The sequence below is a fragment of the Zonotrichia leucophrys genome, chromosome 22 (assembly GCF_028769735.1).
Source record: "Zonotrichia leucophrys gambelii isolate GWCS_2022_RI chromosome 22, RI_Zleu_2.0, whole genome shotgun sequence".
In the NCBI taxonomy this organism is placed as follows: Eukaryota; Metazoa; Chordata; class Aves; order Passeriformes; family Passerellidae; genus Zonotrichia; species Zonotrichia leucophrys.
The window spans coordinates 3,951,925-3,977,989 of record NC_088191.1 but is presented as its reverse complement, the minus strand read 5'-3'; the positions used below and the strand labels follow the sequence as shown (position 1 = coordinate 3,977,989).

Genomic DNA, 26,065 nt, shown 5'->3' with positions numbered 1-26,065 from the left:
TGATGCTTCCCACCTCTGTCATTCCTTTTTTCTTACCTGTCCATCACCAACTGCAGATCTTGTCCACTTTTATCCACTTCCTTTTGGTTTCTTATCCAAAATACCCCAAAAAGAGCCCTAGGGAAGAGCCACGTCTGTGCCAGCCAGGTCCAGCTCACAGGTGCCAGTGTTTGAGGGTGTTTGAGATGCTTGGGAACAAGGAGAATTAAAGATTTTACCATCTTTAAAGCTCCAGCAGCCCTTTGCCACTACAAAAGGGGCTGGAGGGAGCAGTGGGATGAGGATTTGGGATGGAGAGGGTGAGAAGACAGAGAAGTGACAGAATGTTCCCACTCCTCCTCGAGCATCCCCACCATCCCCAGGGCTTCCCAGCAGAGAGATGGGAAGGAATTTCCAATTTCCAAGCCCCAGATTTGTCAGCTGTGCTGAGTAAGAGGCAAATCTGGCAGCACCAGGAATCCTGGGGCACTTTTATCTCCCCAACCCCATCTTTCAATTACGGGGAGCTGAAGGGAGCCTGGCATGGACACAGGATGGGAACATGATTTGGAATGCAGGGAACAGGGTGATTTAGGTGTTTTTTCCAAGGATTTAGGTGTTTTTTTCCAACCTGTCATCCTGTGAGGAGTTCACCGCCAGGTTTCCCCTCTCCCCCCACAGCCACGAGCAGAGTAATTTGTGTTTTCTTTTCGTTATCCCTGCGGATCTCCCCTCACCTGCTCCTCCTAAGCTGCCTGGGCTGTAATCCCCTCTCAGAGCCTTCCCTGAAAAGTGACAGGGAACAACAGCAGCTTATTGCTCAAGCTGCTTTCGTGGCAGGCCCTCTAACAGCCCCTGTGCTGCTTCACCTGCACTTTGCCACCATTCCCACCACGTTTTCTTTGGAGTCGGCTTTGATTTTCTTGGCTTTGCATTAAAAAAGGAAGTCTTGGATTACAGAGGGTGGTGAGGGGGATTTGGGAGTGGTTTTGGCTGTCACAGCCCCTCATTCCCTGTGGAAGAGGATGGTGTTGGGATTATTGATATCCGAAATTAGGAATATTTTTTTCATGGTGAGAATTGTCAAACCCTGGCACAGTCTGTCAAGCCCAGGAGTCACCATCCCTGGAAATGCTCAGAAAATTCATGGATGTGGCACTTTTGGACTGGGTTTTAGGCTGTTTTCAGCCTTGCTGGTTCCATGATCTGTTACAAACCCCACAGCTCCTCTGGGGTTTTCCTCTGTGCATCTCACAGGGACAGGAATTGTTCCCTTGCCCCAAGTGTGAGGAATGGATGAGTGAAACATCCAGGATTTCCTTGTGGGGCTTCCCTGCTCTTTCCCCATGTCCTGAAATTCTCTGTGGACCAGACTCCATTTCCCAAGGGTTCCCTGGCTGCTGCTCCCCTCCCACTTGATCCCAGTTGCTGCCAGGAGGGGTTGGTGGTGCTTCTCCAAATCAGGAATATTTTTTTCATGGTGAGAATTATCAAACCCTGGCACAGTCTGTCAAACCCAGGAGTCGCCATCCTTGGAAATGCTCAGAAAATTCATGGATGTGGCACTTTTGGACTGGGTTTTAAGGCCACACTTGCCCCAGGGTTCACAGGGACAGGAATTGTTCCTTTGCTCCAAGTGCATGGAATGGATGAGTGAAACATCCAGGATTTGCTTGTGGGACTTCCCTGCTCTTTCCCCATGTCCTGAAATTCTCTGTGGACCAGGCTCCATTTCCCAAGGGTTCCTTGGCTGCTCCCCTCCCAGTTGATTCCGGTCCCTGCCAGGAGGGGTTGGTGATGCTTCTCCAAATCAGGAATATTAGGAATATTTTTTTCATGGTGAGAATTGTCAAACCCTGGCACAGTCTGTCAAGCCCAGGAGTCACCATCCCTGGAAATGCTCAGAAAATTCATGGATTTGACACTTTGTGGCTTAGAGGTGGTTGGACTGGGTTTTAGGGCCCTTTTCCAGCCTTGCTGGTTCCTTGATCTGTTACAAACCCCACACCTGCCCCAGGGTTCACAGGGACAGGAATTGTTCCCTTGCTCCAAGTGTGAGGAATGGATGAGTGAAACATCCAGGATTTGCTTGTGGGGCTTCCCTGCTCTTTCCCCATGTCCTGAAATTCTCTGTGGACCAGACTCCATTTCCCAAGGGTTCCTTGGCTGCTCCCCTCCCAGTTGATCCCAGTCCCTGCCAGGAGGGGTTGGTGCTGTTTCTCCAAAGGCTTTGGGAATCTCTCCTGCTCCTTGCAGGGGTGTTCTTGGAGGGCTTGGCTGTGCCTGTGGATGGCAGAGGCTCTGCAGAGCCTTGGTGCCAGGCTGTGCAGCAGCAGCATTTGTCAATAACGTGCATGAGATGGTTGTGGAGACACTGGGGCCACGTGTGGAGGCAGGAATTCCTCGGAATAACTTGGCACCGACAGGAGCCCAGCTCTCCCTCTCGCCCTGCACGGGTGTTTGGCACCCCTGGGATTGTGTTTCTGTCCACACAGGGAGAAAATCCTGGGCAGGACTTGAAACCCCTTCTCCTTGGATCCCAGGGCAGTTCAGAGCTGCTGGGCCCACGGGGAATTCAGGATTCCTTGGTTCCTTCAGGAGCCAGAGATCCAGAGCAGTCCAAGCAGGTCCTTCCCTGCCTGAGCTGAGCTGATCCTGCCTGGAAATGGAACCTGGGACAGTGTGGGAAGGGTTCAGTGGGCACAGGGAGGGCTCAGTGGGCACAGGGAGGGCTCGGTGGGCACAGGAAGAGTTCAGCTGGAATAGGGAGAGCTCAGTGGGCACAGGGAGAACTTGGCTGGCCCAAGGAAAGCTCCTTGGGCACAGGGAAATCTTGGTGGGCACAGAGAGAGCTCAGCTGAACTAGGGAGAGCTTGGTGGGCACAGGAAAAGCTTGGTGGGCACAGGGAGAGCTCAGCTGGAGCAGGGAGAGCTCAGTGGGCACAGGGAGGGCTCAGTGGGCACAAGGAAAGGTTGATGGGCAGAGGGAGGGCTTGGTGGGCACAGGGAAAGGTTGGTGGGCACAGAGAAGGCTCAGTGGGCACAAGAAGAGCTCAGCTGGAGCAGGGAGAGCTCAGTGGGTGCAGGGAGAGCTCAACTGGAGCAGGGAGAGCTTGGTGGGCACACCAAGAGCTTGGCTGGCCCAAGGAGAGCTCAGTGGGCACAGGGAGGGCTCAGCTGGAGCAGGGAGAGCTCCTTGGGCACAGGGAGAGATTGGTGGGCACAGGAAGAGCTCAGTTGGACTAGGGAAAGCTTGGTGGGCACAGGGAAAAGTTGGTGGGCACAGGGAGAGCTCCTTGGGCACAGGGAGGGCTTGGTGGGCACAGGGAGGGCTCGGTGGGCACAGGGAGGGCTTGGTGGGCACAGGGAGAGCTCCTTGGGCACAGGAAGAGCTCAGCTGGAATAGGGAGAGCTCAGTGGGCACAGGGTGAGCTTGGCTGGCCCAAGGAGAGCTCAGTGGGCACAGGGAGGGCTCAACTGGAGCAGGGAGAGCTCCTTGGGCACAGGGGAAGATTGGTGGGCACAGGGCGGGCTCAATGGGCACAGGGAGAGCTCAGCTGGAGCAAGGAGATCTCCCTGGGCACAGGAAAAGCTTGGTGGGCACAGAGAAAGATTGGTGGGCACAGGGTGAGCTCAGCTGGAGCAGGGAGAGCTCAGTGGGCACAGGGAGGGCTCAGTGGGCACAAGGAAAGGTTGATGGGCAGAGGGAGGGCTTGGTGGGCACAGGGAAAGCTTGGTGGGCACAGAGAAGGCTCAGTGGGCACAAGAAGAGCTCAACTGGAGCAGGGAGAGCTTGGTGGGCACACCAAGAGCTTGGCTGGCCCAAGGAGAGCTCAGTGGGCACAGGGAGGGCTCAGCTGGAGCAGGGAGAGCTCCTTGGGCACAGGGAGAGATTGGTGGGCACAGGGAAAGGTTGGTGGGCACAGGGAGAGCTCCTTGGGCACAGGAAGAGCTCAACTGGAGCAAGGAGAGCTCCCTGAGCACAGAGAGAGCTTGGTGGGCACAGGGAAAGGTTGGTGGGCACAGGGAGAGCTCAGCTGGCACAGAGAGGGCTTGGTGGGAACAGGGAGAGCTCAGTGGGCACAGGATGAGCTTGGCTGACCCAAGGAGAGCTCAGTGGGCGCAGGGAGAGCTCAGCTGGCACACAGAGAGAGCTCAGTGGGCACAGGGAGAGCTCCTTGGGCACAGGGAGAGCTCAGCCACAAATGACCCAACCCTTCCCTGCTGGAGGACAGCCACACTGAGGGAACCTCCAATAGTGATGGGGTTGGCTTTGAACTAAAAATGGGGAGATTTAAAGAGGATATTGGGGTGGAATTGTTCCCTGTGAGGATGGGGGTGGCACAGGTTGCCCAGAGAAGCCGGAAAACTCTTCCTCATCTCTGCAAGGCCAGATTGGATGGGGCTTGGAGCACCTGGGACAGTGGAAAGTGCCCTGCCCATGGCAGGGGGTGGACCAGGGTGATTGAAGGTCTCTGCCCAGGCAGGGCAGTGTGGGATTCCAGGGTTCCCAGTGGCCAGGCTGGAGCTCAGGGCACTCAGAGCTCCATGGCTGCGGCTCTGGGGAGCTGGGCCCCCCCTGCAATGGGAAATGCAGCGTATAATCTATGCATTAAAGTCCTTGTGAGACAGGAGCTGCTGTGCCTACACACTTCCAGCCTCTTCAGATCCAGCCCTGTAGATATTTTTTAAAGCTCTGCCTGAGCACAGTGTCCTTCCATTAGGGGCTGCGAAATTGCACCGAGTCGATACCGAGAATAAAAAAGGGTGAAAAAATATTAAAATAAAATTTTTCCTCTCTTTTTAAAGCCCAGATTTAACTTCAAAGTGAATGGAAACTGCGTTGCTGATTGTCTTGTGAGCCCTCCCTGGCTGCTTTTTCCAAGGGGAAGGGTTGGGGGTGGAATTCAGAGTCCCGTGGCTCTGTTCAGGCAGGAGCCCTGGGAAGTGCCAGGGAAAGGGCAGCAAAGCACCACAAACAGCTGGGTTTGGGTGCCAGCACGAGCCTCAGTGCTTTGGGGACGTCTCAGGAAGGTGCCCAGCAGGGAAGGGAGGATTTCCCAGCCTGGAATCTCCTCTGGCATTGCCATGCCTGCATTCCCAGCGTGGAGGAGCAGCTCAGCTCATCCCCGTGGTCTTTATTCCCTGCTTTAGGTTTTGTGTCCTTCCCAAACCTCCCCCAACCAGGGGAATAATATAATAATAATTAAAATTAACCAGGAAAGCCTCTGGGCTGATGGGATCCTCCTTCCCATCATTAATAACTGGGAGAAATTCCTGCAGGAGCTGCGACCTCGAGCTGCTGGCACTGTGTGTGTGCCATGTTGGGAAAGGCACAAAAACATCCCTGGCAGTGCCCCAGGCCGGGCTGGAGTGGCCTTGGAGCCTCCTGGGCCAGTGGAAGGTGTTTCTGCCCCAACTGGAGGGTCCTGAAGGTCCTTTCCAACCCAAACCATTCCCTGATCCTGTGAACCCAAACCTTGAGGCCTCTCAACCTGGCCACCCCTTCCTCCATCCCTATTTCCCTGCCCCTTCTCCTGGCAGGTTTTTGGACTTTACAGAGAGGTAGGAGAGATTTTAGCAGCCCAGGAGCTGGCGGGGCCGTGCCTGGAGCCTGCTGCATGCAGGACATGGCTCCCATTTAAATAGAATGGGATTGTGTGGGATGGTGCCCATAAAAAGCAATGTCAGGGCAGAGCATCTGATCCTCTCCGGGCAGCTGGAGCAGCTCCCTGATGACTTTTCCAGGTTGTTCCTCATCCCCAATCTGTTGCAACAGAGGGAGAATATCATGGGATATGTATTTATATTTATATTTATATTTACATGGATTTGTTCTGTGCCAGCCTCGGGGGATAGGCAGGATTGAAGGATCACATCCCCAGCTCAGGGATGCTCCAAAACCTCCATTCCAAACCCTTGGAATACAAAAATTCCCATTTCTCCCTGCTCCTGGCATTTGCCCTTTGCAAAATGAGGCTCAGGGATGAAAGTTTTCTCTCAGCACCCACCAGCCCAGCCCATCAGCACCCTCCAGAGCGAGCAGAAAATGGGATTTTAATAGGGCTGGAGTGGCTGGGAACACCCATGGTTCTGCCTGAACCCTGGATTTGGGTCACATCCAAAGCAAATGACACTTGTCAAGTGACATTTGTGTCTTTTCTTTTTGCTAATGGCCCCCCAAGTTGGATTTCTATTTCTATTTTGGTTTTTTTTCTCCATTTTAAGAGGTGGGAAAGCTGTTTGTTCCCTCATGGAAGTAAAATCCATCACCAGGCTGCTCAGAGAAAATTTTCACCACCAATTCTTGGCCTCAACCTCCCCAAAATCACCCTGGAATTGATGAATATTAAATTATTATCTCCAGAAGGAGCATCACCTTTTTGATCCCAACCCACAGCCCTGGTATCCCCTGGGATAATTTGATTTCCTGGAATTAAGAGGCAGGAGCAACGTTCCAGTTCCTGCTTTTCCCTTTTCTGTCACATTCAAAAATATTCTCCATCAGATGTTCATGTTTCCTCAATTTGTAACACATTTTAATAATAGGAATCTTTCCCATCGCCTGGGTAAATTGTTGGATGCTGTGAATCCTTCTGGGGAGGGCTCAGGGCTCCTCTTCAGCTGGGTTTGTGACCCAAAAAGAGCAAAAATTTGCTGAAAAAAGAACAAAAAATTAATCAGAAAAAGCAAAAAAATTAACCAAGAAAGCACAAAAAACTATAAAACAAACAAGGAAAAAATAATAGCCAAAAAGGAACAAAATGTGTAAAAATAATACAGTTAATATTTAATTATTAACTGTAAATGAACTGTATTAATTTAATCTGCAGTTAATATTTATTTTGCACTCATTGTTTATTTTTCCTGGACTTTTATTTCAACTTCTCTACCTCTCCTTTCCCTTTCCAACCAGGAATCACAACATTAATTAAGAATATTCAGAATTCTGGGATGGTTTGGCTTGGAAAAATCCCACCCAGTGCCACAGCAGGGAACTTCCTGCTGGACCAGGGTGCTCCACAATTTCCTTGGATGCTTCATCCACCCAAAATATCCCATCCCAAGCCTTTTAAATCTTTTTTTTTTCCAGGTTCAGCAGCGTTTTCCCGAGCCTGAACATGGCAGTGAAGCGCCGGGAGCAGACGCTGCAGGACTACAAACGCCTTCAATCCAAGGTGGAAAAATATGAGGAAAAGGAGAGAACTGGCCCTGTCCTGGCCAAGCTGCACCAGGTATTGAGGTGTCCCCAGAGCCACAATCCCGGCAGCATTCCTGGGAAAACTCAGCAAAAGCTTTTCCCTCCTCTCCGCCATCCGTGCCACGAATAGAACATTTTGGGAGGATGTCTTTTATCCGTGTAAAAATCACATTTTTTGACAGCACGACGCTGGTTTGGAGTGCTGGGTGAAGGGAAGGAGCTGCTTTTCTGAGAGAAAATGGAATTTTTTTTCCAAGAGAAAATGGAATCAGAGCCCTGGGAGCTCTGGGGGAGCTCGGAGGCAGCGCTGAGGTCGAGGTTCCCCCCGACCTCCGCGTCTGAGCGAGCAGCTGGATGGGGAAGGGAACAGATCCGAGCATTTCCCAGCTTTATGTTTGCCACCTGTTCCCCAAAAAATTCGCCTTGGAAAATTGCAGTAATTGGTTAACAGGAAGTTTTGCCAGATTCTTTTTGCTCTCTCCCGAATTTTAGCGAAATCGCGATGGGTTTGTTGGTTTTGTGGTTTTTTTATTTTTTTTAAATCAAATCTTCCCCGGCGTTTTTTCCCCAAAATCTGTCGCTCCAGCAGCACGTGGCTTGATCCTCCCAGGAACAATTGATTCTCAGAGTCAAAGAAAATGTGTTTTTCTGATGAATTTCCCCCCAAAAATGAAGTTTTGTGTTAAATAACAGCCTGAACAAAAGACACCTCTGGTTTAACAGTAAGCAGCTTATTTTGCTCAGCCTCAGCGACTAAAGCTGGGGCTGGAAAAATGGGAATTCTTTTGTCCTGGTGATTAAGCAGGGTTTAGTTATTTCATATATTTTTTCCTCTTAATGAACTTTTGATCTAATTCCCCCCTCCTAAAAAAAATAAATTTAACCAAATACTGAGTTTAAACACCTGTGAGAGGGAGCCTTGAGCAATCCTGAACCTGGGGTATCCAGAGGGTCTGGATTTGATGGGAAAGGGCCTCATCTCATCCAGTTATTTTTAATTATTGAGCTGCAAATTTACATCCATTGTTTGCTCCAGCTTTTCTGCTCTTCTGCCCTCTGTGAAGTCCATCCTGGGAGTTTCCCCTGTGAGCACCATCTAGGAAGGTTTTCCCCCATGAACTCCATCCCAGGAGTTTCCACCTGGCTCCGTCCCAGGAGTTTTCCCCATTAATTCCATCCTGGAAGTTTTTCCCATGAACTCCATCCCAGGAGTTCTCCTCTGGCTCCATCCCAAGAGTTTCCCCCATGAACTCTGTCCTTGGATTTTTCCCCCATGAACTCCATCCTGGGATTTCCCCCCCATGAACTCCATCCCAGGAGTTTCTCCCCATGAACTCCTTCCCAGAAGTTTTTCCCTGGAATTTTCCCCATGAGTTCCATCCTGGAAGTTTTCCCCATGAATTCCATCCTGGAAGTTTTTCCCCATGAACTCCATCCTGGGATTTTTCCCCCCATGAACTCCATCCCAGGAGTTTTCCCCATGAATTCCATCCCAGTGTTCCCCCAGGGGTTTCCTCCCATGAACTTCACGCCAGGAATTTTCCCCAATGAACTCCATCCCAAGAGTTTCCCCCATGAACTCTGTCCTTGGATTTTTTCCCCATGAACTCCATCCCAGGAGTTTCTCCCCATGAACTCCATCCCAGGAGTTTCCACCTGGCTCCGTCCCAGGAGTTTTCCCCATTAATTCCATCCTGGAAGTTTTTCCCATGAACTCCATCCCAGGAGTTCTCCTCTGGCTCCATCCCAAGAGTTTCCCCCATGAACTCTGTCCTTGGATTTTTTTCCCCATGAACTCCATCCTGGGATTTTCCCCTCCATGAACTCCATCCCAGGAATTTCTCCCCATGAACTCCTTCCCAGGAGTTTTTCCCTGGAATTTTCCCCATGAGTTCCATCCTGGAAGTTTTCCCCATGAATTTCATCCTGGAAGTTTTTCCCCATGAACTCCATCCTGGGATTTTTCCCCCCATGAACTCCATCCCAGGAGTTTTCCCCATGAATTCCATCCCAGTTTTCCCCCAGGGGTTTCCTCCCATGAACTCCACCCCAGGGATTTTCCCCAATGAACTCCATCCCAGGAGTTTTCCCCCATGAAGTCCATCGCAGGAATTTTCCCCATGAGTTCCATCCTGGAACTTCCATCCTGGAACTTTTCCCCATGAATTCCATCCTGGAAGTTTTCCCCCAGGATTTTTCCCCTGTGAACTCCATCCTGGAACTTTTCCCCATGAATTCCATCCTGGAAGTTTTTCCCATGAACTCCATCCGAGGAGTTTTCACCTGGTTCCATCCCAGGAGTTTTCACCTGGCTCCATCCCTGGAGTTTCCCCCATGAACTCCATCCTGGGAGTTTCCCCCCAGGAGTTTCACCCCATGAATTCCATCCCAGGAATTTTCCCCATGAATTCCATCCCAGTTTTCCCCCAGGGGTTTCCTCCTGTGAACTCCATCCCAGGAGTTTTCCCCTGGCTCCATCCCAGCAATTTTCCCCATGAGTTCTATCCTGGAACTTCCATCCTGAAAGTTTTCCCCATGAACTCCATCCTGGAAGTTCTTCCCATTAACTCCATCCTGGGAGTTTTCCCCCATGAACTCCATCCCAGGAGTTTCCCCCATGAACTCCACCCCAGAAGTTTTCCCCTGGCTCCATCTCAGGAGTTTTCCCCCATGAGTTCCACCCCATGAACTCCATCCTGGGAGTTTCCACACTCCCAGCCTCATGGCCAATGATGAATTTGCTCCTTTGCTGGGATGATTCCAGGCCTTTCCAGCCTGGAGCCCGGTCCATGCCATGCCCTGGCACGCTGTCCCTGTCCCCAGGGCCGGCGCCACGGCCGGGCCGGGCTCTCCCGCTCCCCCCTCCCGTTGGAATGGCACTGGGATTAAGTGGCAGACTTGAACTGGTCTAATATTTCACAGCCCACCCCCTCCTGCCCTTTTCCACACCATCCCAGAGACATTTCCCGTTCTCCCCACGCTCTGTTTAAAGGAGCCAGTTGGAAGCACCGAGCTGAAGGTCACGGTGACGGTGGGGCAGGATCCTGGAGCGCCGCTCCTGGGAATCGCAGCGTGAGGGGACGTGGATTTGGCCAGGGACGTTCTCCAGCCTGACTGAGCTCGGGGAATGGGTTTGGGCCGTGTGTTTCTGTAGGAGAGAGGGCACAATCTCTCTGGGTGTCCTGTGGCTTTCCAGGGTCAGAGCATGGGACCATTGGATAGTCCCATCAGGATCCATCAGCTGCTCACTTGGGCCCCACCAGGTTTTGTTGAGAGGTCACTTGGGTCCCACCAGGGTCTCTATTAACTGGTCAGCTTGGATTAACTGTTTAACTTGGATCCCACCAGGGTCCACTGAATGGTCTCTTAGATCCCACCAGGGTCCACTGAATGGTCACTTGAGTCCCACCAGGGTCCATTGAACGGTCTCTTGCATCTCACCAGGGTCCATTGAATGGTCACTTGAGTCCCACCAGGGTCCATTGAATGGTCACTTGAGTCCCACCAGGGTCCATTGAATGGTCTCTTGGATCCCACCAGGTTCCATTGAATGGTCCCTTGGATCCCACCAGAGTCCATTGAATGGTCACTTGGATCCCATCAGGTTCCATTGAATGGTCACTTGAGTCCCATCAGGTCCCTTGAATGGTCACTTGGGTCCCATCAGGTTCCATTGAATGGTCCCTTGGATCCCACCGGGTCCCACTGGATGGTCACTTGAGTTCCACCATTGAATGGTCTCATGGATCCCACCAGATTCCATTGGATGATCCCATGGGTCCCACCAGGCTGGTCACTGCTCGTCCCCACAACCAAGCAAAGCATCCCATTGTCCTGGAGTGGCCTCCATGCCAGGGGGACCCTTGTCCCAGGAGTGTGACCCGCTGTGTCCCTCCCCAGGCCCGCGAGGAGCTGCGCCCGGTCAAGGAGGACTTTGAAGCCAAGAACAAGCAGCTCCTGGAGGAGATGCCCAAGTTCTACAGCAGCCGCATCGATTACTTCAAACCCAGCTTCGAGTCGCTGGTCCGGGCACAGGTGAGACATTGTCCCTTCCTGCTGCCTGTGTCGTGTCCTGTCCCACATGTGCTTCATCCACTGGAATTCCATGGCCTTGTCCACCTGGCATTGCCATCTCCTTGAGTTTGGAGTCCTGAGCTCAGCGCTTGAGTAGGTTTGAGGTGTTTGGGCTCATCTTGTGGCTCCTGGGACATCTCCTCACCAAAGATCTGCAGGAAGAGATGCCCTGAATAACCCCCAGCTTTCATTTCCATCCTCCAGCTTCCTCCAGAACGTGCTGCCACTCCTCCTCCTCCTCCTCCTCCTTGGGCTGCCCAGGGGCAGGTTGGGATCTCCCCGAGCTTTGAGAACCTGCGGGCGGCTCCCGGCGCGGGCCGGCGGGCGGCACCGGGCGGTGCCCGCTCCGTGGGCGTTTCCTGCGGCATTTTTGGGGCCGGGAGCTGCCGCAGGGCCCCAGGTGCGCCACGGGGGGAGGCGCCGGGAGCACGTGTTCCATCTCACCTCCGACTTGGGGGGGCCTCTGCGCCGAGCTGCCAGCGAGTTGTCTGCAGGCTGATTCACCTAGCAGATGGTGCCGATGCTCCCTGCGCCGCAGGGTGGGTGCTGGGGATGCTGTTCCTGCTGTTCCCTTAGCAATCGGGCGCGGGGCTCCCTGTTCCAGCCCGGAATAACCACAATTCCCGCAGCCACCGCAGGGTCCTGCTGGCCCTGTCCTCCTGTGGACCCCCTCGGTGGGTGAGATCTTGGAACCTGAATGTTCTCTGCCCTTTTTGGGGTTTGTGATCCGTGAGTTTCCTCAGCTTCTCTGCCCTCTCCGGGGTTTGTGATCCGTGAGTTTCCTCAGCTTTTCCACTCTGGCTTCTTGCTCTGTTTGTGTCCCGATTCCCAAGAAATTTGGGGTGAGGAGGACGTTGGGATAGGTGTGTGCAGAATGGCCAGGGTGTCACTGCTGGGGCTGTTTGTGACACTCTCCATCCAAATCCCTCTTCTTCCTTGGGAATCCTGTGCTTTCTCTCTGCCCTGCCTCTCTTCAGGTGAGGAATTTGTTGGGAAAACCGAGCGAAATCCCGTCTTTAACACCCAAAAAGGCAGCGTCACAACAAAGCTGATGCATCCCCCGTAGGCTGGACTTAAAGCTGGTCCCAGATGGATGCAGCTCCTCACAAACCTCCCTCCCTCCCTGCCAGCCTCCATGGAGCTGCATCCCTCTTCCTTCCCAGCCCTGGCTGCATCCTTCCACCCCCAGGGAAGGAGGGCTTGGGATGTTTGTGCCCCCCTGGCTCCGGAGCTCTGTGAAGCGTTTTCCCACTGAATTAACTGAAATCGAGTGGGAAAGGGATGTGACTTGCCCAAGGTAATGAGTCAGTGGCAAGCCAGGAATAGCAGCCAGAGCCCTGAGTCAGCTCAGCACTGCTCACCTGCAGGCACCTGGCTGGGAAGGGCAGGCAGGAGCATCCCCATCCCAGCTGGAAATATTGCTCAGCTTTCCCTCCCTCTGTGCCTCCCTGAGCTGATTAACAGCTGGGGGGGGGGCCGTGTTCCTCGAGATAATTCCTATTTTCAGCCTTTTCTGCAGGTACCTCTTTAGGAGTGGGATGAGGCTGGAGGTGAATCCCACAAGGAAAGGCTGCATGGGGTGGGACTGGGATGCAGGGTGCTGTGACTTTGGGGTTGTTTCTCCTTGGGTCAAACCCACCATCCAAAGGCAAAAACCACATTATTTTCCTGATTTTTCAGGCCTGGAGGCAGCAAGACAAATGGTGTGACAGTGACACCATGCAGTGCCACGCTGGGCTGGGGAGGGAGCAGCTGCCTCTGGGGGCAGGGGAAGGACCCTGCTGCCGAGCACCTCCATGGCTGTGACCCAAGGAGACCCTGCCAGAGCCTCCCCAGGCTGTTCCCATGGCACAGCTGGCTGTGCTCCCGGGCCTGGGTGGCTCCTGACGCCGGGACATGTCCCGAGCTCGCAGGGCTGTAACATTCAACACCAAATTCTTCTCTCCACCCACGGGCCCGGGCCAAGCCAAGGGAGGCAAATATTTCCCTGGCTGGGGGCTTTGAAGTGGCCACATGGAGATGAAAGGGGGAGATTTTGGAGCTGTGGCTGGTGTGAGGCGTGAACAGCACTTCCTTCCCGCTCTGGGCTTTATTTTCCAGCTAGAAAACACGAGATTCCTTTGGGTTTGAATGGAATGGGGGGAAAGATGGGGCTGGCAGGCAGGGATGGTGCTGTGGGCAGGGGGAGCCCGGCCCTGGCAGCGCCCCTGGGTTTGTTTTGGGTAGGGCTGCCCCAAACAAGCAGCCACGGGGCCATTGTGGCCAGGATCTATAGAAAATCCACAGAACACAGCGTCCCCAAACAGAATTAGTTCAAGACAGGTGGACTCGGGGCCCTTGGCTCGGGCTCAAAGGCGAGCTGGAGCTGGGATTTGATGGGATGGGGACACAGCATATGGCATCCATAGCTGGAAAAGTACTGGGCTGGCAGAGCAGGTAGGGCAGGGGGAGCTGGCTGCCCCCTGGCACTGTCACCATTCTGGGGTGCATCCCCTCCCTGGGGGGTTTTCACCCCTGTTTAAACAAGAGAAAGCATGAGGGGGATCAGTGCCAGTGGGATTTTGCTGATGAAGCTCAGGAGACTCGGCTGGTAAAGCACTGGGTGGTGCCAACTGGTTCTGAACTGGGGCTGCTGGGGGAGAGGAGCGTCCCCAGGGACACCCACCAGGGTCTGGGGACACAGAGGGTCCCCAAGGACACCCACCAGGCCCTGGGGACACGGAGGGTCCCGGGAAACGGCTGGGGACATGGAGGGTGGAGGTGGGAAGGGGAGCCGGGCACCAAGCGGACGTTCAACCCTGGCTCTGGCATGGATGCAGGCACAGCTCTGGGGACTGGTGCCGGGACACACCCTGGGACAATCCTAGGAAACATCTGGGGGGAAACAACCGGCCGGGACAAGTCCTGGACTCCAATCCTGGGGACAATCCCAGGTCACACCAGTTGGGCACAATGTCTGGGGACAATCAGCTGGGATGGTCAATCCTGTGGCATGCAAGGATCTGGGGGACAATCCTGGGGGTCAGTCCACTGGGGACAATCCCAGGCTCAATCCATTGGGCACAATTCTGGGGGACAATCCTGGGCTCAATCCTGAGGAAAATCCTGGGGGACAATCCTGGGGGTCAGTCCATTGGGGATAATCCTAGGGGTCAATCTATTGGGGACAATCCTGGGCTCAGTCCTGAGGAAATCCTGAGGAAAATCCTGGGGTCAGTCCACTGGGGGCGATTCTGGGCTCAATCCTTAGGAAAATCCTAAGGCGCAATCCTGGTCCTGCAGGAATCCTCAGGGATTTCTGGATCCTGGTGGGGGAGGGAATTCTGGATCCAATCCTGGGGTACAATTGTCCCCAAATCCTAGGGAGCAATCCTGGAGGACAATCCTGGGACCAATCCTGAGGGACAGATGTCCCCCAAATCTTGGGGAACAGCCCTGGGGACAATCCTGGGGGCAGCATCTGCCTGCAGGCCTGCCACCCTGACAAGATTCAGCTTTTTCCGTGCTGGAGTTGGCAGTGCCACTTGGCCATATGTGCCTGAGCAGAGCCCAGCTGACTGCAGGCTGGGGACAAGGGACATGGAGGGCTGCTCCAGGGCTCTGGCACCCCCTTGGCACCCCTGCCCCCCAGATCCCTGCCCACCTGTGGCATTGCTGAAGGATTTCAGGTGTTTTTGGCATCTCTTCATGCAGGGGGGTTCAGAGGATGCTCGGGGTGACCCAGCTGTGGGTTGTGCTTTTGGGGGGCGTGCAGGGATTTTTGGGGAGCCCCTGCCAGCTCAGCCCTGTGTGGGGTTCGTTAGTCACTGTGTAAATGAGCATTGCTGTGACTCAGCCAGCCCTGCTGCGTGGGGAGCCCCGGCCACAGCGCAGCCCCCGAGCCCCCAGCATGGCCAGGCTGCCTAAGGGGGGTTCAGGCAGCCAGCACTGCAATGTGGGGCTCCACCAGACCCCCTCAGGCCTCCCAAAATCAGCATCGTTCTGAGCAGGATTAGGGGAGCTGTCTCCATGGAGACCGTGCATGTCTCAGCACCGGGGCTGCTGGAGATGCCGGGCCCTTGTGGGAAACGGGGACAGCGCTGGCACTGCCCAGCCTGGGGGGCTGCGTGCCCCAGTCCCTCCCTGAGGGCTGTGGGGGCACACCCAGGACAGGGGGCCCGGGGGTCCTGCAATGCAAGGAGCCAGAGGTTCTGTGGTTCTGGGGGTCTCACTGGCAGCACTGGGCTTCCTGCAGCACCACGAGTGCCCCAAGCAGCATTTGGGGGTCCCGCAGTCAGGGCTGGGAGTCCCTCAGCACTGAGGGTCCCACACTTGGGGGTCCCACAGTCAGGGCTGGGCACCCTCAGTGCTGGGGGTGCCACAGGCAGGGCTGGGGGTTCTGCAGCACCGAGGGTCCCACAACACTGGGTGGGGGATCCCACAGCCCCGAGGGTCCCACAGGCAGGGCTGGGGGTTCTGCAGCACCGAGGGTCCCACAACACTGGGTGGGGGTCCCACAGCCCCGAGGGTCCCACAGGCAGGGCTGGGGGTCCCTCAGCACTGAGGGTCCCACACTTGGGGGTGCCACAGTCAGGGCTGGGCACCCCCAATGCTGAGGCTCCCACAGGCAGGGCTGGGGGTCCCACAGGCAGCATCAAGGGTCCCACAGACAGCACCGAGGGTCCCGTGACACCGGGGGGAGGGGGGTCCCACAGCCCCGGGGTCCCTCAGCACCGAGGGTCCCACAGGCAGGGCTGGGGGTCCCAGTCCCGCACTTGGGGATCCCACAGTCAGGGCTGGGCACCCCCAATGCTGAGGCTCTCACAGTCAGGGCTGGGAGTCCCTCAGCACCGAGGGGGTCCCACAGCCCCGAGGGTCCCACAGGCAGGGCTGGGGGTCCCCACAGGCTGGCCCAGCTGGTCCCCGAGGGTCCCCAGGCAGCACAGGCCCACAGCAGCACCGGGGTCCCGTGACACCGGGGGGAGGGGGGTCCCACAGGCCCGGGGTCCCGCAGCAGCGAGGGTCCCACAGGCAGGGCTGGGGTCCCAGTCCCGCACTTGAGGTCCCACAGTCAGGGCTGGCACCCCCATGCTGAGGCTCCCACAGGCAGGGCTGGGGGTCCCTCAGCACCGAGGGGGTCCCACAGCCCCGGGGGTCCCGCAGGCAGGGCTGGGAGCCCCCCTGTCCCCGCTGGAGCAGCCACCCCGCTGCCATCTGCGTGCGCTGACCCACGGGCTCCCGCGCCGGCAAGCGCTGCTCGCTGCCGGAGATAATTGGCGGTGCTAATTAGCACGTTATTAACACACCCCTCCCTCCTCCTCCTCGCCGTGTTTCGCACGGGGCACGGCTCTCCCGGGCGTGCCCCCTTCACCGAGCCCAGCCAGCCCTGGCCGCGGGCAGCGTGGGCCGGCGGCTCGTGCCGGTGGCACCGGTGACAAAGGCGGGGACGGGAGGGTGGCGGGGCCGGTGGCAGCCCCGCACGCGCGGCTCGCAGATGGGAAGCGAGCGGAGAAGGGCAGCGCGTTATTAAAATGTGTTGAGTTGTAATAATCCGAGGGGGCGGCACGGCCAACGTGGGCGGGAGCTATTTCAGACACCAACGCCGCGGAGAGGGGCTGAGGGCACCCACGGGGGGGGGTGAGTGGGGAGGAGACCCCCCCAATCCCCTCCCTCCCCAATCCCCCCCCTTTTATCCAACAGGTTGTCTACTACACGGAGATGCACAAGATTTTTGGGGACCTGACGGCGCAGATCGACCGGCCCGGGCTGAGCGACGAGCAGCGCGAGCGCGAGAACGACGCCAAGCTCAGCGAGCTGCGCGCCCTCTCCATCGTGGCTGATGACTGAGGCCAGGCTGGGCACGGGGAGGGAGTAGGGATGGGGATCCCCCCGTTTTCAGCCCAGCTGCCCCTCCCAGGGATGGACTTGTGGGGCTGGAGCTGCTCCCGTCACCCCACGGCTCTGCGTCGTCTTTGTCAGTGCACGAATGAGTTTTGCCTTAAAGGTTGGGGTGTGGAGGAGCAGGAAGGGGAGCGATACTAAAGATGGGGAGTGGGATGGGGGGGGCTGGATTTTGCCAGGTTCCAGCCTCCCTTGGCACCCCCAGAGCCCAGAGGGTGAGACCCCCCACTCCTTCCCCTCATTTTGTGCCTTAGTAGCCCAGTGGGACTCTCAGGGGAGGGTAAAATCACTCAAATGCCATTTTTTGAGGTACAGGGAGAGGGGGATGCTTCTCATGGTGAGCATCCATCCCTCTTTTCCCAGGCTCCAAAGAGCCTGTGCCCCAGAGCTGGGGGTGCAGGGTGGGGACAGGGGACCCCAGACACCAGAGCAGGGACGGGTGGGGACATCCCTAAGGGAGACAACCCAGCCAGGAGCAAACCTATGGAAAACTGAGGGGCTTCAGCCCCTCCTCAGTGTGTGGGAAGGGCCGCAGGGACTCCATAGCGTGTCCCCAATAAAGTTTTCGGCAGCGTGGCCGGGGCTGTGTCGGTGCCACCACCGGGGCCGTGTCGGTGCCACCGCCAGGACTGTGCCGGTGTCGGTGTCGGGGCCGTGTCACTGTCACCACCGGGGCTGCATCACTGTCGGTGCCACCACCGGGGCTGTGCCGGTGCCACTGCTGGAGCCGTGCTGGTGTCAGTGTCGCTGTCACCGCCTGGGCCGTGTCGCTGTCGGTGCCGTGCCGGTGTCGCTGTCACCGCTGTCGCTGTCACCGTCACCGCCGTGCCGCTGTCGCCCTCTGCCGGCGCCCGGCCGCCACTGCAGGGGTTCGCGGGGGGCTCGGGGTGTCCCTGGAAAGGAAAACTGGGATGGAACATCGGCGCGGGAACGAAACGGCCTCAAATCACCACGAATGGAGAATTCCAGCACAATTTGGGCCTGTAAGGATAAGGAGAGGCCGCCTGCTGTGTCCTGGGGGGGAGCAGGTGCTGCTTGGGATCAGGGGTTGGGAGCCCACCCTGGAGAGGTTCTGGTGGAGATGATGAAGGTCCCTTCTCTGCCTTGGGGTGGCTCCTGCTGCTCCAGGTGAGGGCACACGGCTCCAAACACCAGGGAAACCATCACCACCTCTTCCTGCCAGGACCTGGGCTTGGCAAACCTGCACGAGACAGGGAACAGGGCTCGGGGTGTCCTGGGAAGCCCAGCAGAAAATGGGGATGGAACCCCTAAAAACCAAACCTTCCCTTGGTTTGGAGCCATGGGAATGCTGGTGGCTGTCCCCAGTGCAGGGACACAGCGAGGTCCCCCCCAAGATCATCCCGTGCCAAGGCTCCTCCCCAGCTCCCAGCATGGAGAACTTCATCCCTCCCTCTCCCCTTGGCTGTTCCTTCCCAACCACATCACATGCCAGGCCAGGTTTAAGCAAAATAAACCCGGTTGCCACGGTTACCCAGAGCAGGGATGCTAAATATACAGAATATAGATATTTTTATAGATATTTAACAGCCACGCACGGAGCCCGTGAGCCCGAGCAGGGGGCACGGGATCTGAGCCCTGCAGACCTCAGGGTGGGCAGAGATCCCTCTGTGGCCTGGAGGTGTTGATTCCTCCTCAGATTCAAGCCCACCTGGTGGCTTTGTCTGCATTAATGTCACCCTGTGTGGCACAGCCAGACCTCCCCAGCCACCTCATCCCCATCACCCCACCTGTCCTGCACTCAGAGCCCCCCAAATCCCAGCTCTGGTCCCTGCCACCAGCTCCTCCTGCCCTCCCAGCACTCAGCAGAGGGATGTCACCCATGGAAGCTCAAACCCAGGCGTTCCCAGGGATTCACTCTGCCTACTCTCCGCAGCGCTCGGGGAGGAGAATTCCATCTTTTGTAGTAAAAAGTGGATAATGAGCGGGTTTTGCACCGCCCACAAGGTGCCAGCGTTAATAGGGAGAGCTGGCAGGAGGGGAAAACTCACTCTACAATGAGGAACGTGCTGAGGCACCCCTGGGTGAGTTCATCAGCGCTCAGACCTCCAGGAGCAGAGGGGAGGGAAACACCACCCCAAAATGAGGGGCACTGGGGCCATCCCAGCATGGGGAGCATTCCCTGCTGATGGACAAATCTTCCTCCTTTTTCCTCCTCATCAGGAATTCCAGGTTAGCTCAGTGGCATTGCAGAAATCCCAGCTGTTCCCTTTCCTCCCCAAATCCCCTCAGGATGGGTTTAGCAGGTGCCAGCCCACCACCAATCCCAAGGATTTTCCTCACAACCCTCTCCAGGCCGGCCAGCACCGGCACACATCTGGATCCACACCTGGATTTTCCTTGTCAGGTATTCGGGAGCTTCCCCTCGTTCCAGGTGATTCAGGGGTGGCACAGAGAGGCTCGGAGCTCCTTCCTCCTCCTCACCTGGGCTCTGGAAGGAGAATCAGCGTCCCCTGCACCATCCTCAGCCATTTCCTGGGGATCAGCCATGGGGTCCCAATGAGGGGGAGGGTGGAGGTGGCAGAGGGGCAGCAGGGCAGGGGGTGCCCAGACCCCCCCACCCCCCAGCCATGCCCTTCCCCACCTTCCCGAGCCCCTCCCCATTGCTCCTCCCGCCGGGGGGCTCAGGAGAGCAGAGGGGGTTCCATGGGAAGGGTTTGATGCTGGAAAGGGAGGGACAATGATCAAACACTCCCCAGCCCCAGCTGTGCTCCGGAACCCCTTCAGCAGCCCGGGTCAGGCCGTGACCCAGCCGGGGGCACTGCCAGGGACCCCCTGTGCCCCCAGACCCTGCCGTGAGCGCGGGCACGGCGGGAGGAGCACTCGCGGTTCCGGGACGGAGCGCTGGGACGCGGGAGCTCCGGGATGTGCCCAGGGCGGGAGCGGTGCCGGGAAGGAAAAACCCCAAGTGACGGTAGGAAATCGGCAGGAGAGGGGGGAAAGGGAGGAGAACGGGGTACCTGATGGGAGAGCGCCTGGCCGCGGCTCGGGGCAGCATCTTCATCACCCGCGGCACAGGCAGCGTCTTCCTCAGCGTCCCGCGCAGAGCTGGCGACGCCAGGAGGGGCTCCAGCAGCGCCAAAACAGCATCGAGCGCCCTCCTCATCCTCACCCTCATCCTCCTCTGTCCCCCAAACTGGGGAGCCCCTCGCGAGAAAGCCGCGATGCTCCCGGGCAGCATCATCCCGGGACCCCCGGCGCCCCCTCCCCACCAACCCCGCGGAGCAGCTGGAGGGGCCCGGGGGGCTCCGGAGGGGAGGTTCGGGGGTCGAACGAGCATCACCTCCACCCCCCCAGGCAGCGGGACCCGAGCGGGGCTGAGCGGGGAGAGGGCTCGGGGGTACCCAGGGCAGGGGGAGATCAAGGGGATGCCCAGGGGAGGGGGCCCGGGAGCCGCTCGGGCCGTCCCCGGGTCCGGGCCCGGCGGGACAAAAGGGGCGGAAAAGCCGTCGGAAGTGATGCGGCGGTGACGCGCCCTCGCGTGACGTCACGCCGGGTTTAGGGACGTGACGTCACGGCGCGCCAGCAAGCACCTCGCTCAGAGCCGCCTGTTTGTGGGTGAAAATACTTTATTGAGGGAAAAACAAAAAACGTGAAGGGGTGCGCCAGGCCGGGGACCGGCCCCGTGCTGGCGTGACGTCATGGGGTGAGGTGTGACGTAGTTCCTCCATCCAGGTGTGGCGGTGGGACCCCCCCGGTCCTACCTGCAGCGGCTGCCGCGTAGGGAGCGGCGGGTCAGGCGGGTGAGCAGCACCTTCACCCGGCCCCAGTGCGAGCGGCCGTCCTGCGGGACAGGGGGGGATCAGAGGGGGCACCCAAGGGACCCCCCGGCACCCCCAAGGCTCCTTCACCCGGCCCCAGTGCGAGCACCCGTCCTGCAGGACAGGGGGGGATCAGCTGGGGGACACCCCAGGGACCCCCCCGGCACCCCCCGACCCTCCCCGGCCGTACCTTGTCCGGTGCCGGGCCAGCCGCGCCGCCCTCGGCGGGCTCCAGCAGGCTGGGGGAGCTGACCGAGTGTCCCCAGAGCCGCCGGCACGGCCCGGGCTCGGCTGCTGCGAGGGGGAACAGAGCTGGTCAGGCTTGGGGGGCCGGGGGGACATCGTGCTGCCATCATCACCTGGTGCCAGGTCCTGCCATCCCACCCCGCTCACCTGGCACCGGTGCTGCCATTCCCGCATCCCCCAGTGCCCACCTGGCCCCAGGTCCCGTCACTCCCGAGCCCACCCCGCTCACCTCGTGCCAGGTCTGGCCATGCCAGCCCATTCACCTGGCACCGGCGCTGCCATTCCTGCAGCTCCCAATGCTCACTTGGCACCGGTGCTGCCATTCCCGCATCCCCCGTGCTGACCTGGCCGCAGATCCTCATTCCCAGGCCCACCTGGCCCCAGATCCCATCATTCCCGAGCCCACCCCTCTCACCTGGCCCCAGGTCCCATCATTCCCGAGCCCATCCCGCTCACCTGGTGCCAGATTCTGCCATCCCAGCCCATTCACCTGGCACTGGTGCTTCCATTCCCGAGCCCACCCCTCTCACCTGGCCCCAGGTCCCGCCATCCCACCCCTCTCACCTGGCGCCTGGCTGTCGGAGCAGGAGCGCTGCCGGAACCCTTCACCCCTCCAGGTGCCCAAATCCCTCCTCGGGTGCTGCCGGCCGGGCTGGGGGCGAGCAGAGCACAGGCTGGGTGTGAGCTGGGACCCCCGCGCCCCCTCCCCGCCATCCCCCTCCCCGTGCCCTCACCAGGGTGGCCGTGCGGGCTCCGGCCGCCTGCTGCCGCAGGGCGCGGTTGTCCTGCTGCAGCCGCGCCAGGCGCTCCAGCATCTGGCACACGTGCTCCAGGTAGCGCAGCCCCTGCCCCGGCAGCTCGGGCACGGCCCGGGGGTCCCGAGGAGACCCCTCGGCCCTCTCGGGGTCCCGGGGGGGCTCGGCCAGGTCGGCGGCGCTGGCGCTGCGCCGGCTGAGCTGTCGCGGGCAGCGCTGCCTCCGGCTCCGCTGCGCTGCCTGCAGCAGCCTCCGGCTGCCCGGGCGGCTCTTGGGGGGCTGCTCCTCATCTCCGGGGGGCTGCTCCAACGAGAAACCATCCAGGGAGAAGCGGCTCTCGGAGCCCAGCGGGCTGCAGGGCGAGTGCTCGTTGCTGGTCGTCTCCACGCCGGAATCCTCGGACTCGGACTTGGGGGGTCTCCCTGCGGCCGGAGGGCTGCTGGGGGGTCCGCGGGTGCTCATTCCCCGCCGGGGCTGCCGCGGGCTCTCCTGCAGCCGGCGGTAGACGCTGGCGGAGGTGCGCACGATGCAGCTCTCGGCCGACTCGCAGGGACCATCTGCGGGGCAAGGGAGGATCGGGGGGCTCAGCTGGGGGGGTCCCGGGGCAGAAAACTGGGTGCCCACCACCCCTGCAACACCCTAGAGCAGCTCCAGCCGTGCCCAAGATTGCTCTCCCTCTGCCCACCAGTCCATACACTCCTACAACCCCAGTGTGTTGTCTCTGCTCCCCAAAAACACGGCCCTGGCCTCCACCATCCTCCTCCTCCTCCCAAGCTGAGCTGCTGGGGGGCACCCACGGCCCTGACCGTGTTTTGAGCCGGGCTCTTCCTCGATCCCGCTCGAGCTCGGTGCCAGCGACCCAGGACAGAGCACAGCCGTGGGATCCCGGATCTGGGATGGCTCCAGGGCCACCAGCTTGTCCCCATGGCGTGGGTGGCATCGCCAGCCGGGATGTGCCCCCAGCGCCCCGCGGTTCCAGGTGGGATTTTGCTGCATCCACGGCAATCTCGGCATTCCTCGCTCCCTTCCCCGCGGGCTCGGCGAGGTGACAGCGGAGCTTTGGCACCTCCTGCAGGCCGCCCACCCCCCAAATCCCGCTCAGCACCCCTCGCCCGCACTCACAGCAGCTGAACCTCCTCTTCCAGCCGGCGCGGGAGCTGCCCCACATCGCCGAGAGCCGGAGCCGGGCCCGCGTCCCGGCGCTCCCTTTTAAAGCCACCCCAGCCGGGCCCTGCACCCAGAGCGCCTCATTACAGGACCGGTTCCCAACTGGTTCCTCGCAGGGCTTGGGATGGGCGATACTGGCTGGGCCGGTGGTTAAGGAGTGGGGAGGAGAGAGGGTTTGGGCGCCGGCAGGCAGCCAGCGCCGCCTGCATCCCACCGGATTCCGCAAAACTCACTCGGGGCTCCGGCGTGGGCTGAATTCACCGCACGGGGGTCCCGGTGCTCCCAAACTCCTGCCCCTGCTGCAGCCTCAGCACTCACCGTGCATCCCTCGGGGGCTGGGGAGGCCGAGGGGAGCCGGGGAGCCCCGGGACAACCCGCATTCAGTGGGATTGAATCCCAGCCATGCCCGGAGCAGCCCGTCCGCCCCAGCACGATTGAATCCCAGGAATTCCGGGGGGCAGCCCCTCCAGCGCAGCTCCCTGGCCTCTGCCAGCAGCCCGGATCCCACACGCCGCAATTCCACAGGCTCCAGGAGCCCACGTGCCGAGGGGCACCACCACGGGGGTGGCACCGCAGCCCCACGGGCGTGGGGGTCCCATCAGCTCCTCCTGGGGTGCCCCCCGCGCTGGCAGCTCCAGCTCAGCCCCTGGTACCTCCCAGACGCTGCTGCTGTGTCCCGGCACACACGGAGGTGGGCCCTGGGTTTTGGGGATCCCCGCGCCGCATTTGGGGACACCAGCCCAAACATGAGAAGGGAAAACCTGAATTCCCAGCACAGCCGGTAGACTGAGCCCCTCCCAGCAGGGAGTGGGATGAAAACCAGAGCTCCGGGGACCCCCTTTAGCACAAACTGGGGGGTCCGGGGAACCCCCAGATCCTTCTCAAGCACAGACAACACAAACTGGGGTTCCACGGAGCCCAGGCTCCCTCTCCAGCAGAGACACCTCAAGGCAGAGATCCCTGAGGATCCAGCATGATCCGTGCAGGCTGGAGACCCCGAGGGACCCCCCCAGCCCAGCCAGACGCGTGGGGGGGCTCCACAGCCCCGGGGGCTCCGACTCACCGGGGTCAGCACGGAGCGGCTGCACCGCGAAGGCTCCGCGGCGGCGCAGCATCCTCGGGACGTACGGGGAATAGGACCGGGCCGGGAGCACCGGGAAAGCACCGGGAACGGGGCACGGAGCACCGGGGCTGCTCCTCCGCTGCTTTATGGGGCAGGGCCGGGGGGCGGCACAGCCCCGGGGCGGGGCGGGGGTGCGGGGCCGCCCCCTGCCCGCGCAGCCCCTTCGCCCCCAGCCTCAGCTGTGTTATCCCTGTAGGGCTCCGAGCGTTTATTCCTCTTTTTCCTGCGTGGAGAGGGCGGGAGGAGGGCAGGACCATCATCATCATCATCATAATCATCATCATCCTCCCTGCCTGGGTGTCACAGAGCCATGGAATGGTTGCGTGGGGACCTTAAAGCCCATCCAGTGCCACCCCTGCCATGGGGCACCTTGGACACTTCCAGGGGTCCAGCTGCTCTGGGATGATTAATTGGGAATTCCATGGTGGAATGATTAATTGAGGATTCGATGGTTGAATGATTAATTGGGAATTCGATGGTGGAATGATTAACTGGGAATTCGATGGTGGGATGATTGATTAATTGGGAGTTCGATGGTGGGGTGATTGATTAATTGGGAATTCGATGGTGGGGTGATTGGTTAATTGGGAATTCGATGGTGAGAGCTCCATGTCCGAGCCCGGGGTGCACGGGGGGCCGTGGCCCACCCCAAACGGTCCTGGCTGTCCCTGCTGCAGAGGGACAGGGGAAGGGACAGGGGAAGGGACAGGTCTCTCCCAGGCCGCTGATAACAGCGAATCTCAGATAACAGCAAAGCCCTGATAACAGCAAAGGCCAGATAACAGCAAAGCCATCTCCGTGCAGGCGGGCACGGAGGGCGGGGAGCGGCGATAAGAGCACCTGGAGCGGGACAAAGGCCTCGGCCAACAGCCCCCAATAAACCCGGACACCTCCCAGGGCCGCAGGGAGGGGCAGCCAGCCCTGAGGGCAGCCCTGACCTTCTGGGAGCAGCACAAGGAGCGGCACCGGAGCACCCGGACCCCACCCCGGGTACAGGCAGCAGCGCTGAGGGGTCTGGGGGTCCCTGTCTGCACCCCGGGTTTGGGTCTGGGGGGTCCCTGTCTGCACCCGGGGTTTGGGGGATCCCTGTCTGCACCCCAAGTTTGGGGCTGAGGGGTCTGGGGGTCCTTGTGTGCACCCCGAGTTTGAGGGGTCTGGGGGGTCCCTGTGTGCACCCCGGGTTTGGGTCTGGGGGCTCCCTGTCTGCACCCGGGGTTTGGGGCTGAGGGGTTTGGGGGATCCCTGTCTGCACCCCAAGTTTGGGGCTGAGGGGTCTGGGGGGTCCTTGTGTGCACCCCGGGTTTGGGGCTCAGGGGTCTGGGGGACCCCTGTCTGCACCCCGGGTTTGGGGCTGAGGGGTCTGGGGGTCCTTGTGTGCACCCCGAGTTTGAGGGGTCTGGGGGGTCCCTGTGTGCACCCCGGGTTTGGGTCTGGGGGATCCCTGTGTGCACCCCAAGTTTGGGTCTGGGGATCCCTGTCTGCACCCCGGGTTTGGGGCTGAAGGATCTGGGGGTCCCTGTGTGCACCCCGGGTTTGGGGCTGGGGGATCCCTGTGTGCACCCCAAGTTTGGGTCTGGGTGTCCCTGTGTGCACCCCGGGTTTGGGGCTGAGGGGTTTGGGGAATCCCTGTGTGCACCCCAAGTTTGGGTCTGGGGGATCCCTGTGTGCACCCCGGGTTTGGGACTGGGGGGTCCCTGTGTGCACCCCAAGTTTGGGTCTGGGGGTCCCTGTGTGCACCCCGGGTTTGGGGCTCAGGGATCTGGGGGTCCCTGTGTGCACCCCGGGTTTGGGGTCGAACCCCCTTCCCCCTGCCCTGGGGTCCCCGCACAGAGCAGACACGGCAGTGGAGCAAATATATATT

General features: G+C 59.3%; 2 protein-coding genes across 3 annotated transcripts in view; one reads left to right on the top strand and one right to left on the bottom strand.

Moving 5' to 3' along the window:
* The window catches only part of BIN3 (bridging integrator 3), a 54,319-nt gene extending 36,609 nt beyond the window's left edge, over window positions 1-17,710 (top strand). Inside the window, exons 7-9 of the mRNA XM_064731162.1 lie at window positions 7,073-7,214; window positions 11,081-11,215; window positions 16,934-17,710. Of these exons, the coding sequence (XP_064587232.1) occupies window positions 7,073-7,214; window positions 11,081-11,215; window positions 16,934-17,080 (424 nt within the window). The 3' untranslated portion in view covers window positions 17,081-17,710. The remainder of the gene's footprint in view (window positions 1-7,072; window positions 7,215-11,080; window positions 11,216-16,933) is intronic.
* A 2,993-nt stretch (window positions 17,711-20,703) lies between these two features.
* C22H8orf58 (chromosome 22 C8orf58 homolog) lies at window positions 20,704-24,375 on the bottom strand. Of its 2 annotated transcripts, none has more exons than XM_064731161.1 (5): window positions 24,145-24,375; window positions 21,894-22,471; window positions 21,724-21,811; window positions 21,104-21,204; window positions 20,704-20,936 (listed from the first exon to the last, which is right to left on the bottom strand). In XM_064731161.1, exons 1-5 carry the CDS (start codon window positions 24,194-24,196, stop codon window positions 20,853-20,855), a joined length of 903 nt encoding a protein of 300 aa, XP_064587231.1. In that variant the 5' UTR covers window positions 24,197-24,375; the 3' UTR covers window positions 20,704-20,852. The 2 variants fall into 2 exon arrangements, with proteins under 2 accessions (XP_064587231.1, XP_064587230.1); XM_064731160.1 differs by having other exon boundaries at window positions 21,104-21,207; window positions 24,145-24,371.
* Between the last annotated feature and the right edge of the window lie 1,690 nt (window positions 24,376-26,065).

Bases quoted from the DNA above. Each gene is read 5' to 3' on its own strand.
- C22H8orf58 (XM_064731160.1), bottom strand. From the start codon at position 24,196: ATGCTGCGCCGCCGCGGAGCCTTCGCGGTGCAGCCGCTCCGTGCTGAC. The intron at 22,472-24,144 runs GTGAGTCGGAGC...CTTGCCCCGCAG, and splicing joins GCCGCTCCGTGCTGACCCCG to ATGGTCCCTGCGAGTCGGCC. The intron at 21,208-21,723 runs GTGAGAGGGGTG...TCCCCCTCGCAG, and splicing joins CTCCGACAGCCAGGCGCCAG to CAGCCGAGCCCGGGCCGTGC.